Source organism: Myotis davidii, unplaced genomic scaffold (genome assembly GCF_000327345.1).
Source record: "Myotis davidii unplaced genomic scaffold, ASM32734v1 scaffold842, whole genome shotgun sequence".
Taxonomy (NCBI): domain Eukaryota; kingdom Metazoa; phylum Chordata; class Mammalia; order Chiroptera; family Vespertilionidae; genus Myotis; species Myotis davidii.
Genome location: NW_006293540.1, coordinates 401,270 through 415,655, shown reverse-complemented (window position 1 = coordinate 415,655; position 14,386 = coordinate 401,270). Strand labels below are relative to the sequence as shown.

The 14,386-nt window shown below is 41.3% G+C and overlaps 1 protein-coding gene across 16 annotated transcripts in view; it reads right to left on the bottom strand.

Annotated features, from left to right (window-relative positions):
• The window catches only part of RBFOX2 (RNA binding protein, fox-1 homolog (C. elegans) 2), a 192,586-nt gene that overhangs the window by 129,104 nt on the left and 49,096 nt on the right, over positions 1-14,386 (bottom strand). The window contains exon 1 of one of the 16 annotated variants that reach the window (XM_015566194.1): positions 7,425-7,551. The exons of the other annotated variants lie outside the window; for them this stretch is intronic. Within the exon in view, the coding sequence (XP_015421680.1) occupies positions 7,425-7,439 (15 nt within the window). The 5' untranslated portion in view covers positions 7,440-7,551. Of the gene's footprint in view, positions 1-7,424; positions 7,552-14,386 lie in introns of those variants that run through there. 16 annotated transcript variants of the gene reach the window in all.

Sequence of the window (14,386 nt, the reverse complement as noted above, 5' to 3'; positions counted from 1 at the left end):
CTCATTTTTTGGTTGATTCTTCTTTGTTAAATGGCATTTAAATATATAAAATAAATATCAAAAATATAAGTCCATTCAGTCCCCGTACGGATCACCAATATATATATATATATTACTATGGTTGCAAATGTCAAAAAATTTCTATATGTGACAGGGCACCAGAGTTAAGTTAGGGTTTTTCAAAATGCTGACACGCCGAGCTCAAAAGGTTCGCCATCACTGGTCTAAGCCATGACCTCTCGCTTAGATAGAGCAAGGGCTTCCTGACTTCCCTTATCACTTTATCACTCTTCCTAAAGAAAACCACTCTCCTGCTTGAATCTCCCAATGCCTCCCCATTTTAACCAGAACAAAATTCAAACTGCTACCATGGGGAATGATCTAGGGTAGTACATTTCCAATCTTATTTATCTTCCCATGTTCCTTTTGTTCTCTGCACTCTAACCACACCACCCCTCTTTTCCAATACCCCCAATGCATTTCCATCTGAAGATTGTATTTGTTACTTCGTCTGCTTATAATGCTTTCCTTCCCTGTTTGACAAGATGGTGTTTATCATTCAGGGCTTTTTCAGCCTATCCAAAGCACTTGGGTTCATATTACCTTCTCTTCTCTATAGCACTTACTATAGTTTTCTGAAATTATCTTGTTTCCTTAAACATTTACAGTTTTCTTTTCTCAGTTAAGTTAAAAAATACAAACTATGGGAAAAAACTTAGTCTTATTCATGCTATTTCCCTACCCCTTAGGAAGCAATCAGCACACAGTAGTCATCAATAAATGTGTTAACTGCTTGAGTCACATATTATTAATATGATGATTTGGTTAGCCCCTTACAGTTTTTAGAGCTTTTAAAATATGCATCAAACTAATTTCACCCAAAGAATAAATATAAATTCTGCAATAATAAAGCCTCTTATTATCTTCCTAATATATAAATCTGATCATACCTGATCCTGCTTAAAATCTATCAGTGGCTCCTTATTGGAATAAACTAACAAATACCTTAAACTGTTCAAATAATCTGGCCTCTGAATTTTAAATTTTTACCCACCACTCTTCCACTCGTCCCACACATACAAGCCACATGGAATTATATATGGTTCCCAAACATAAATACTTTTTCACCAATCTTTTCTTCTTTGGAAAATCAATGACCCTTTTCACACTCACCCACTCTGCTTTCTACCTTCTCTCTGTAAGGACTTTTTGAACTCCTAAATGCCGTTAGCTCGTCTGTCCTCATCTGCTTTGCCTCCTGTTAAATGGGAGAGCCAATACCATTTTCCCGAAGTATAAGAGCATGTATCCCTCCTCTTACATAGTACACTTCTTTTCAAATAAATTTATTCAATTAGCTTTTAAACATGGTTAAGTCTCTTTTATTTAAAATAAAACAAACTTTTTCTACTCCTGATACTCTTCTAGCTATTCTCTACATTCCTTCAGAGTCAAACTTTTCCAACAACTGTCTACATCCACTAATTCAATCTCCATTTCCTTGCCTACCTGTGAACTCCTCAACTTACTCCACTACTCTCAGGCTTCTGCCCTCAATAGTTCAGAGAAACAACCCTTGCAAAGAATACCAATGACCTCCATGTTGTTAAACTCATATTTTGGTTCTCTTCCTGCCACTCTTTTGTTAATTCTCACCTGAGGATATTCCCCCCCCCCCCCCATTTATTTTTAGAGAGAGTGGGAGGGGAAGAGACACAGAGAGAGAAACATCGATATGAGAGACACAAAGATTGGTTGCCTACCACATGCACCCCAACCAGGGGCAGGGGATTGAGCCTGTAACCAAGGTATGTGCCCTTGACCGTTCAGTGCCCGGGGACCAATCAGTGCCTAGGGCCAACACTCTAACCACTGAGCAAAGCTGGCCTGGGCTTCCGGACACTCTTTTATCTTAATTTCCTAAGTGTCCTGGTTTTCCTCCTGAAGAGCAAGTTCTCCGGAACCTTGTTCTCTGCCTCCTTTGAGGGTTCATCTCCTATATCAGGCATTAACTTCTCTTTTTGCTCTATATTTTCTCCCCGAATGTCATTCTCCTCTTAATCCATCATCATACCTGCCTACAGGTTCAGTTACTATTGCCTGCGTATCTTTCCTTATATTCCAGACCAAGGTAGCCAACTATCTAAGCAGTATTTCCCCTTGAACATCTCAAAGTTACCCCCAAATCAAACTCATTATCCCTTTCACCTTTATTCTTATAAAAAACAAACAAACAAAACCCCACAATCCTGGTCCTTTTCCAAATCATGGCAATATCTTATCAATTTTACCTTCGGAATATCTCTCCTCTTCCAAATCATGACAATATCCTGTCACTTTGACCTATGAATATCGGTCACACAGTTCTAGTTCTCTCTAGCACATGTTGTCATTATCATTCTCTGTCACTTAGTTACACAACAACCACCTAACTTATTCTGCAGCTTACTCCCCTCTAATCTGTGTAGATAACTTTTAAAAAACAAATCTAATTATAAACTCCACTCCAGCCTACTCCAATCTTACTTAAAATCTTTTAATGGCTTTTCGCTGCCAAGTATCTAGTGACAGTACCTGGCCTTCAATGTTATCTGAACAAAACTGTTCCTACTTTTGTGATGACTTAATTTACTATTAAGTCTAGTTCGCTAACTATGTAGAACAATTAGAATGGCAAAATAGCAATAAACAGTGAGCATTAATTAAAAGATCAGCCTGACTGTAATTTGAATAACAGCTGTTGTTATTATCATTACCTTATTTTTTGCTTAGTACAAAATGCCTCCAAAAAACTTTAACACATATGATCTCAATAATCTGTTAGGTATTAATAGTCCCATTATAAAGATTAAAAAACTAATGTTAGAAAGGTCATCCACTGACAAATGGCACCACCAAGACCAAAACTGTCTTCTGGCTCACAGCACATGGTTTCCATGTTTTATGATAAAGCCATCAGTTACTACTTTATTTCTAAAATGGATGAAATACATTTTTCTAAGATTACTCCATTAATGTTTTCCCAAGAACTATAATATCCTTTTTACAACTGGAAAATCAACATACATACATACAGTTTAGTAACTTGTCTCAAGTAATTAATGGATATGGAAACAGAATTCAGGTTACCTTACCTTCACTTCTCTACTCTGCCTATATCATGCTGAATAAACCTGACACTATTGAACAAAGAAAAGAAAATGTGGTGTAATAAGCTCTAAGGCCAGACAGACCAGGGTTCAAATCTTACCTCTGTCAATTCTAAATTGTGTGACTGTAGCAAGTTACTGAAGTTTCTGCTTTCTCATCTGTAAAATGAAGATAATAGCTAATTCTCTGTGTTGAGGACTAAGTAAGATATAAGCCTAACATAAATGTTATCACTCAATAAATGGTTTAAAGTTAACACAACAAAAACATTAGCTTCTCCTCAAAGAGGACAGTGTGGAAAGAAAGAAGAGCCAGAGTTAAAAAAAATAAAACAGATAATGCTAAGTTTCCAACTCTGCATTTACTGTCATGCACTCTCTATCCGTCTCCTCATTTGTACAATAGAGATGATGATACTCAGCCCTTAGCACTGCTGTGAGGGTGAAATAAGATAACAAATAAAAGCACTTTCTTAATTGAATAGCATCATAGAAAAATCATTATTATCTGTGTATGCACAATCGCTATCACTGTTATAAATTCTTTGAGGGCATGAGATATCTTAAATCATCTTTGCATATGTAACAGCTAGTAGCACAGTCTTCTACCCATTATAGGCACTCATCAAAAGTTGGCTGAACTGATTTATTAAGAAGAAAGGATTGCCCTGGCCAGTGCTGCCAAGTAGTTAGAGCACTGGCCTATGCACCAAAGAATCTCAGGTTCAATTCCCGGTCAAAGTCACATACCTGAGTTGCAGGTTTGATTCCTGGCCCTAGTCAGGGCAGTGTGCAGGAGGCAACCAACCGATGTGTCTTTCTCACATTGATGCTTCTCTCTCTCTCTCTCTCTCTCTCTCTCTCTCAAAATCAATGGGGAAAATATCTTTGGATGAGGATGAGGAGGAGGAGGAGGCGGAGGAGGAAGAGGAAGAGAAGGGGGGGAGGAGGAGGAGGGGGAGGAGGAGAAGGAAGAGAAGGGGGGGGGGGGGAGGAGGAGGGGGGGGAGGAGGAGGAGGAAGAGAAGGAGGGGGGGGAGGAGGAGAGGGGGGAGGAGGAGAAGGAAGAGAAGACGACGACAATGACGATGACGACAACAGGATTAAACTATGATAAAGCAACAATTCAAAATAAGATCCAGAAGTTCATCCATATAGAATATAAGTAAACAGAACCTGCTAAGATCAACGCAGATAGGGAGAACACATGTGCCTTCTGGGAATTTGTACAAGTGGTCTGCAATTTTGTTTACTGAGTAAAAATTATACAATCAAACAAGTAAGTTCCCTCAGTACAGGAGTCATGTATTAAGTGTTACCCTCCCTGTTTTAGACAACGAAGAGGAGGGAATAAATGACATAATGAATACTTCAGAGATATTTACTGAGTACCTATGTGCCATCCACTATGGTAAGGGTGTTTCCGAGATTATCTAATGTCTTCACAATAATCCTGTGTGACAGGCATTATTTTCCCTATGTGATACATGAAGAAACTGAGGTTTCTTCACAGCCACACAATGGAAATGACAGAGGTGGGATTTACATCTAGTAAAGTCTCTAAAAGCCATTTTCTTTCCACCACATCATGCTGTCCACTGATGCCACCACATTCACTAAAAAGGAGGACAACTCAATAGGAAAGTGGGGAGATCTGACAAAGAGACATATACAGAACACAGGATGGCATTCTAGCTCAGAGTTCTAGACACACAGGGGCAAGTTAATGAGCCGCACCTAACTACACAAACCAAGATGCTTGGATGAGCTCTAACGTTTACTCCCCAGCTCTACAGTCTTAAAAAGGTCCACACCACTCATTGGTATTAACAACTGAACATACTTCAGTAATTTTTCTAGAATACTCAGAAACAGTACCTTTAACTCACTGCCGGCACCCAAACAAGCAGGCAATGGAGGTAATATGCTTCACAGCTTGCTCGTGTTTTCCAGGACCCAAACATTCTTGCACAACTGAGTGTTTTTCTGGCATACGTACTGCTACATAAAATTCACTCCACAGAGCTTTAGAATTAGAATAGGTCCTATTAGTTTATGGAGGCTCAGAACAGTTAAATGATTGCTCAATGTCTAATGGCTGGGTACTGGCCTAGACAAATTCATCTCCTATTCCTCGTCCAGTTTCTCCACGGCACCTCCTCAGCGCCTGCCCCTTAATGCCTGACCGCCTAGATTTCCTTCTTTATATCTAGATGTCATGCAGCTATGGCTCCTCCTGGACATTTTCAATGAATTCAACAAATGTTTAGGGCACTGGGCTAGACAATGCAGATAACAGAGATAGAGCTAACTCAATTTTTACCCTCTAGAAAGAGCTATCAAAAATTCAATTGTGCCGAAGCCGGTTTGGCTCAGTGGATGGAGCGTCAGCCTGTGGACTGAAGGGTCCCGGGTTCGATTCCGGTCAGGGGCATGTACCTGGGTTGCGGGCACATCCCCAGTGGGAGATGTGCAGGAGGCAGCTGATCGATGTTTCTCTCTCATCGATGTTTCTGACTCTCTATCTCTCTCCCTTCCTCTCTGTAAAAAATCAATAAAAAATATTTTAAAACAAACAAACAAACAAACATTCAATTGTTGGGTATATAATGTTTGTACGCGCACACATACTAGAATACACATGGTCCCAGGGACAGGGAAACCCGAGGCCCCACCTGACTGCTCCAAGGGTGAGAGCATACATGTATCTCAATCCAACATGTGGCACTCTGGCTGGGAAGCTCTGTTCTAGGGCCAATAAGTGAAGGGGATTGAAAGAAATTTACAAATAACTAATTTAAGCACAAAGGAAATAACTGAGGAGACTGTCACTGTCTGCTTTCTTTAAACCTAAGTGAGTGGAAATGAAATTAATTCAACTTGCTTCCTTTCATAACTCCTCTTCCAAACAAATCCAAAGACAGAATATCCCATCCTCTCGTCAACAGACAGCTGGACGTCCCACCGACAAGGCTGCAAAGACCCTGGACACAGATGTCTAGTTCACAGGGAGATGAAAAGTACTTAGAGCACATAGTATGCCAGAAAAGTTCTTTGGCTTCTCACAAATAATACAAAAAATAATCAATAGAGGGAGGAAATTACATTTCAAGGTCATATTCAAATATAAAGGAAGAAGCAGGAAAAGCCCCTCCCAACACACACACACACACACACACAGACACACACACACACACACACCCTCTGTGACCAAGCACAATCTCTATAAACCTACTTAAAATTCTGCCTTCTGATATTTTTAAATTTAGCCTGCCTGAGCCAAGTAGGTTTCTGCAATTCCAGACATCTAGGCTGAAGGGCAAAGGGCAAAGTGAAACTTTCAAAAGCTGGCTAGTAGCCAAGGGCATCACATCTAGGAGGCTCCCTTAGCAACACACAACAGCTGTCTGCTCAAGAGAGCATACGGCCATCTTTGCAAGAAACTATAGATGTTCTTGTTTTCACAACTAAAAGCAGGGTTTATTTTTTCCCTATATTATTTTCTGTCATTCTCCTAAAAGTTATCACATTTCATAAATGAAAAACCTTTCCAACCCCACTCTGTTTCCCTTTATCCCAAATTACAATGTCATAGTTAACAATAAATTAAAATAACATAAGGTGTTAAGTTCTTGGCAAATATAAAATGTTTTAAAATGTCTGGTTATTAATTACTATTCTAGCTGCTATAGATTTGGTTTCTAACTACGAGCAAGTCACTCTTTGCGACTTAATTACTTCCCTCATAAAAATTTAATAACAACAGTGACCTACTTCACAAGACTATTGTGAAGGACAATAAAAATGATTAGACCGAAAAATTATAAAAGTTTATTCCTTATTAAGAACCATGCCACCTACTGGCTTTCAATATCTAAAGAGATAGTTCGATTATCGAAGTCAGTGCCCCACCCCCACCCCCCAAAAACACAGGTGTACCCTGACCAACCAGAAAGACTGCAGCTGCTCAAGGGCCCAGCTCATTTCACCTGCCCAATCCGCCTCCTGTGAAGCTACCAGCAAGCCCAGAGGATGGCACTGCACCGGAGCTCACGCTTACGCCTAAGTCTAATTAGATAAACAACATTAAAAAAAAACAACCACCACCAATGTCACAATCACTGCTAGGCTTTAAAACCCCAACACCTGTGAGTAGAAGGGTACATGGCAGCCTGTGCTCTGTGGGGAAGGCCGTTTGTGCAAGAGCAGAATCTCGCAGCTTTCCACTCCTTATATGAGCAAGTGCAAACCCTCACCCACAGCACTCGGTACTCACCCAGAGGTACATCATGTCAGACCGGGCTGCTCAAACTCAGTGGTCAGTTGATCCTGGACTGCAAAAAGGCACTTTCAGTAGGTAAGGAGGTGCCAGAATAGGGGGCTAGGGTTCAGGGTGGGGAGAAACTCCCCCCCAGAATCACTCGAGTTTCAAAACACAACCAGTCTCCTCCCCCCTCCTCCCTCCTCTCCAGCTGACTGTTCTGTTGTTCTCTCCTCTCTCTCTCTCTCTCTCTCTCTCTCTCTCTCTCTCTCTCCCTCTTCTCTCCCTCTCCTCTCTCTCTCTCTCTCTGGGAGTTCCCAGCCCCGTGTGTCTGAACTGTAGTGTGCGGCACACTCTCTCTGTATTTGCCTTTAGGGAATCTCTCTCTCTGTCATTCTACTTCTAGAAACACAATCCTCACTCACAGAAATCATTGCAAAAGGCAGGGATGGGTGGGGTTAGTAATAAACCACCAGCACCAGTTTCTAGTGCTAGAGATAAACTAGTTTAAGATGGGTTCTTTAAACATTAATGAAGCAATCAAAAAACTCTGACCTCCAAGATCAAGGGAAGGGAGCCAAGCTTCCTCTCTGCCCCAATTCTTCTGGAGCCCCTTGCAGAAGCCAAGCGTGAACACAGAACCTGCTCAGGGCCTACATCCCCTCCCCAAAACGTCAGCCTTGCATCACTGTTCTTTATAAAGTTTCACCACAAATAATTCTGAATCTTATATTTTAAAACAGAAAACATTATATATAAACTGAAATAAGTTTCCGCCTTTTTTATTACTACCTTCTGAGTTCAGATCACGTCTCCCTTCTGAAAGGAGAAAGGATAAGGGTTTCAGAGTCAAGTGGGTTTTTAGCCCCTAGAAATGGCAACAGAGCAAGATACCAAACCTGGGTTTGCCATCTGGGTCTCCAATTACTATCATCATGGCCTAGGGAAAGTTATTTAACCTGCCTCGGCCTCTGTTTTCTCAACCAAAAACTGGGTACACAATACTATTCCTTTTGAACTTGTAATTAGATCAAAGGATATAACTATGTAAACTATCTGCCATGTTCCACATTTTCTAATTCAGTTCAGTTCAAACATTTATTAAGTGCCTCCTATGTGCCAGACCTACATTTATCCATTATGTTCAATGCTGAACATCAAATCATCTGTTCTAGTGGTTTTTATTCAGAAAATAGCTAACTTCTCCATATGCCCATGCCCCTGATTGCTCCTTGCTTGCCTACCCATTTCTCCATGTTCAAATCCAAAAGCCCAGCCCAGCGGTAACTGATGTCTCCTCTGGGAGCCTGGTGTCTGTAACAAGACAGCTACCACCTTTGCCAGTTTCTACTACAGGTATCCTGTTTACCGCTCTTGTCTCCTTTATCCACATCTTTCAGGATAGAGTTCATTGATTTTAGGCCAGGGAGTCTTTTTAAAATATACATATATATATTATTGATTTTTTTTACAGAGAGGAAGGGGAGGCATAGAGAATTAGAAACATCAATGAGAGAGAAACACTGATCAGCTGCCTACTGCACACTCCCTACTAGGGTTGTGCCCGCAACCAAGTACATGCCCTTGACCGGAATCGAACCTGGGACCCTTCAGTCCACAGGCCAATGCTCTATCCACTGAGCCAAACCAGTTAGGGCAGGCCAGGGAGTCTTTAACATAGTGCCATGCACATAGTAGGTGCACAATATGCTCTCAAAGGTTTCTGTGTTTTGAGGAATATTTCACTCCTTTAACTCATTAAACTAAACTAACACAAGAGCCCTACCACCTTCCAGCTGCCTCAGGGTTCCGTTTCCCTCAGACATGTTGGAACAGCTCTCTCCTGCTTCTAAAATCTCCGAGGTCTGCGAGTCTCACATTCAAGGTGGGCCCTGTGTAGGTGGTGTGCTCACGCTCCGGTCTGAGTTACCTGCTGGGTGAAGTTTCTTTTTCTCTTCGGGTAGAAGAAAGTCACTTTTCCTTTTCTTCTGCACGAAGATGTACCTTTTCTCTCCTTCTACCTTCAACTCCCAACTCATGTAAACTTAAAGAGGTGGGGCAGTATTCTCAGCCTCACCCAAACCTTTTCTTTTTCTTTAGGCAGAACTTCTCTGCTTCCTCTGAAGGCAAGATTACCTCATTTCCAGTACAAAACAACTTATGAGACAGCCTTTCCATTTTAATGGAAAAACAAATCTTGACTTTCTATAAAGTGTGTTATATGTCCATAGTCAACGTTTATATGCAACTTTCCTCTAGCCCATGGCCTAAGTTTATGTCACCAGACCTCCCTATACTACATCCTAAATAACTGTATTAAAATCACACTAAGAGATTATGGTTCTTTCAAGCTCCTTGGGAACACAAAATTGTTAATATTCATTTTTAAACAAGTATCAAAAAACAATACAATAAAATTTCACAGACTGTCACTTTAATGGTCGGATCTTTTCATCAAGTTTAGGGTAAGATAGAGATATTCCTGCTTTCCTGCATCAAAGTAGGAGAAAATACACAGAGAAAAGGGAGCCTTGAAATGAAATAAAAACTAAAATATATCACAAAAACTCTGGCACCTCTGAAACTCCCATGAGTACAACCATTATAAACTTCTTTGGAACCACAGGAAGAGTTAATAAGTTCCTACTCTAAATGCATCTCTTCCTTTCCTGGTCATAATTTTAAGAACTGGGGAATAGTCTGGTCAAATATCAAATGCTTCTGTGTGTTTTCCACACACACACACACACACACACACACACACACACCCTCCAAAAACCCACAGGCAAGCTAAATGAATCGTTTTATTCATGCTCCTGCATGTTCACATTTCCCTACCTTAAAAAGGGGGGAGGGGGGGAGAATGAAAGGAAACAAGAAGTAACAGAAAAAAAATTGTCTCAAATCATCAAAGTCAAATAAGGAAATATACGCTTTACAGCTACACAGGATTCAGACTGAGAGACACAAAGGTCTAAGAGTTCCACAGTAGGAAGACACCCACCCTGGAAAGGATCAGTCTTACACACAGGATTAAGATACACACATACTAATTCCATCAGAACATTTTATCAGACTGTCTTACTGTACTTGGAAGCTTATCAGCCTTTACATTAGTTTGGGAGGGGGTGAGGGGGGATGTGTGAATTTGAGCATCAGAAAAGGAACTCTTCTATGGAGGGCCCACAGAGGAAGTCTGGCATACTTACTTCTGAGGAAGAAAAATCAGATTATCTAGGACGGCAATAAGGATGCTGGCCAGTAATTCTAACCTTACTAGTATAATGTATCCTGAAATCCCGCTACTGAAAATGCTGGGTTTTCCAATGTGAAGAGCATGGTAGGTAGAAAGGGTTCAGAGCCACACTTTAAAGAATTTAAAAATTTTTTCCCTCTCATCATTTATGCCCCCTACACCCTCTTTCACCTCCTCCCAGCTCCCGCAATCACCACACTGTTGCCCATGTCAATGAGCTCTTTATCTTTTTTTTCTCTTTTTCGCTCAATCCCTCCACCTCTCCAGCCACCCTCCCCAGCTGTCAGTCTGCTCTCTATCTATGAATCTGTCTCTATTTGCTTGGTAGTTCAGTTTTTTCATTAGGTTCAACATATGAGTGAAATCATATGGTACCTATCTTTCTGTCTCATTTCACTTAGCATAATGTTCTCCAGGCCCATTCATGCTGTCATAATGAACAGAATTCCCTTCTTTTTTATGGCTGAGTAGTATTTCACTGTGTAAATATACCACAGGTATTTTATCCACTCATCTACTGATGGACACTTACTTGGGTTACTTCCAAGTCTTTGGAGCCACATTTTAGACTCCCTGCCCCATAGTCTAAACATTCAAGAGACTGCTGTGTTTTATGCAAGTTTCTCTGTGGGTGTAAAGACTGGTGGGGGAACTATGGGCATCTGAGGAGCCAACACAATTTTTCAAAAATATTCCTGAGAAGTCAGGCACTGAAAATTTTTCAAAAGAAATCAGAGGCAACCCTCTGTACGTAACTGATACTCCTTCACCTCCAGGACTGGTAGAGACAATACAGGCTTACCACAAATACTGAGCTATAGAAATGGGCCATCTGAGGTCCAACCGAATTTTACTTTTGAAAAAAGTTGCAAGAATGGGGCTCTTTAAACTTTGTTTCCTCACAGCTTAAGATAAGTCCCCACAGGCAAGCTAAATGAATCTTTTCATTCATGCTCCTGCATGTCCACATTTCCCTACCTGGAAAAAAAAAAAAAGGAAGAAAGGAAACAAAGAAATAACAGGAAAAAAAATTGTGTCAAACCATCAAAGTCAAATAAGGGAATCTATGCTAAAATTCCCAGAGGGCAGTTCTCTATTAGAATCTTACTACTCAAAATGTGGACCATGGAGCAGCAGCAGAGTAGCATTAACTGGGGGCTTCTTAGATATGGACAATCTCAGGCTCCACCCTGAACTTACAGAATCAAAATCAACCCAGTAACAAGAGCCCCGATGAGTCCCATGCACATTAAAGTCTGAGAAGCTGGTGAAGACAGCGCACTGTCCTCAGCAGCAGCAGACACTTCGGGAGGAAAGGGGTAGATGTGGTTGCCACTTTTCAGTTAGGGGATCTGTTCGTTAACTAAGCACCCTGCTTGCTGATTTCAATATAACAACACCAGCTACTATTTCCTGAGGACACATGTGCGGGAACTCTGCATGTGTTATCTCATTGGATCTTACAATATCTCTGTAAGGTAAGTCCTATGTTCTCTTTTTCACACATAAAAACAAATTGGTGCTTAAAATGGTCAAATGATTTGCCCATTGTCTCACAGCAAATGAGTAGAGAAGCCAAAAGCTGAACACAAGTTTTTAAGACTCCAAAATCATTTCAATGACAATACACTTATTCACTGATAAAAATTAAATCAAGACTGCCAGAATCATTGGAAATTTTATCCTGGATAGAACCCTGCAGTCTGCCTCTGCCCCTTACCAAGACTGCACACAATCAGTGATGGAGAGAGGTTTGGGACTCCATGTACATACACTGTACGTGAATTTCCAAAAGGTTGGGGCTCTGGCCCAGTACTGCTGCCATGACTGACATCATTCAGAGAATGATTCCAGAAACTCTTGTTATTACCCTCTATGATGTCTAAGGTGAGCTCCAGAAAAGGGTACGTACATCTCAAAGCTCACCTCTAGGAAAGATTTGTAAGAGCTCTTACCCCCATTTTTAGGAAACCCAGAGGGACCATCCCTAAAAGAGGAAAATGTATTATCTTAAGTGCTCTGCTTTTCTTCAGTATGTTTCAATCACACTCTCAAATAGCCTACCATTTTCTAACTAACTTGTTCTGGCATCCCCGCTACTACAATTTTTCAGCTCATGAAGTCCCCTATCCCAACCACATTTTCATTTATCTATCCACTCCAGTCCTGTCTTCCACTCACTCCATGGTCCATAATTATAACCCCTCCCTTGTGAATATCCACAATAATTTGTCTTCTCCATCACTACCATCTGTCAATACTCCCGTCGTGATTAAATACAAGTATCTGCCTTCTCTGTGCAGGGCACAATCAGCTGAATGTTGCGGAGATAAATCATGTAACGTAGTTGACTGACTTTTATATATTCACAACACAAACCTCAATCGGGCACTTGACAATGAATGCCAAACAATCCTACCGAAGCTCCCTTGTAAGCCTTTGGGCTCATCACTATTACTATTTCTTAGTTACTCCTCCAACCTACTTCATTCTCTCCTTACCACCCAACTCTCAGCTGTTGCTCTATCCAAATACTTCATTTTAGAAAAGAGAAGCATTCAGGCAGCCTCTTCTGTCCACCATATCTACCATGCTATCTAGAAATGCATGCATCTCCTCCTCCTTACATTCTGTTAGAATGAAGGACGCATCCCTAGCATCAAAGGCCCATGTCACCACTTGCACTCACGTACCCCATCCTGCCGAGCCTGGGGGAGGACTGTGCTGCTGGTTATCATCCGCTGTCTCCCTCTCTAATCATTACTGTCAGACCAACAAATAAACACATGTCCATCTTAGAAGAACTCCCTCTGCTCTCATATACTGATGGGGAAAGTAGACACTGGTATCCACTCTGGAAGTCAGATTGGCAATATCCAATTTTGAAATGTGCATGGCCTATGGCTCAGCAATCCACCTCCAAGTAGCATAACTCAGAAAATCCCCATTGGAGTGGAAAAAAGTACACTGTAGCAATCTGTAAAAGGAGGGAAAAAACCTTCAAAAATACAAATGTCCAGTAATAGGTGGCTAAATGAACCATGGTTTTAAACAGTCTCCTTCAACCCCTTTCCTTCTTCTAGCTACCTACCATTTCTCTGCTCACCACTGCACAGCAAAACTTTTAAAAGTTGTCTCCTCTTCACCTCTCATTTCTTCTTCAATCTACTAAAAATTAAGTTTCTAAGCTCCCCACTCTACGGAACTAACTGGTCATTGTTTTTACCACTTCCACGTTACTTAAACCAATGGACACTGTGCTGTCCTCAGCTTATCTGACCTCACAGCAGGATTCCATGAAGTTGGCAGCCTTCTTAAAGCATTCTCTTCTGGCTTCTGAGATACCACACTCCTGGTTTTCTTCCTGCATCACTGATTACGTCCCGGCATCTTTTTCTGGCGTCTCCCCCAACAGACGTCTAAAAAGGAAGTGTTCCGGGGGGCTCATCCTCATCTCTCTTTTCAGTGTCTCATCCATTCCCTGTGCTTCCAACACCATCCACAGGCTCACAGTGAACAGTTACATCTCTGCCTCAACCTCTTCTCGTGCTCCAATAGGACTGGGTAGCTGTCTCACAGGCAAGTCAAACATACATGTGCAAAACTGGGCTCTTAAGTCTCTGTAGCCACCACCCTTAATACCTGGTTTACCCCTGGCTTTCCCCACCTCGGTAAGTGCAATTATGGAAGCCAGAGACCTTTCCCTTTTCCCTCCCCCCCG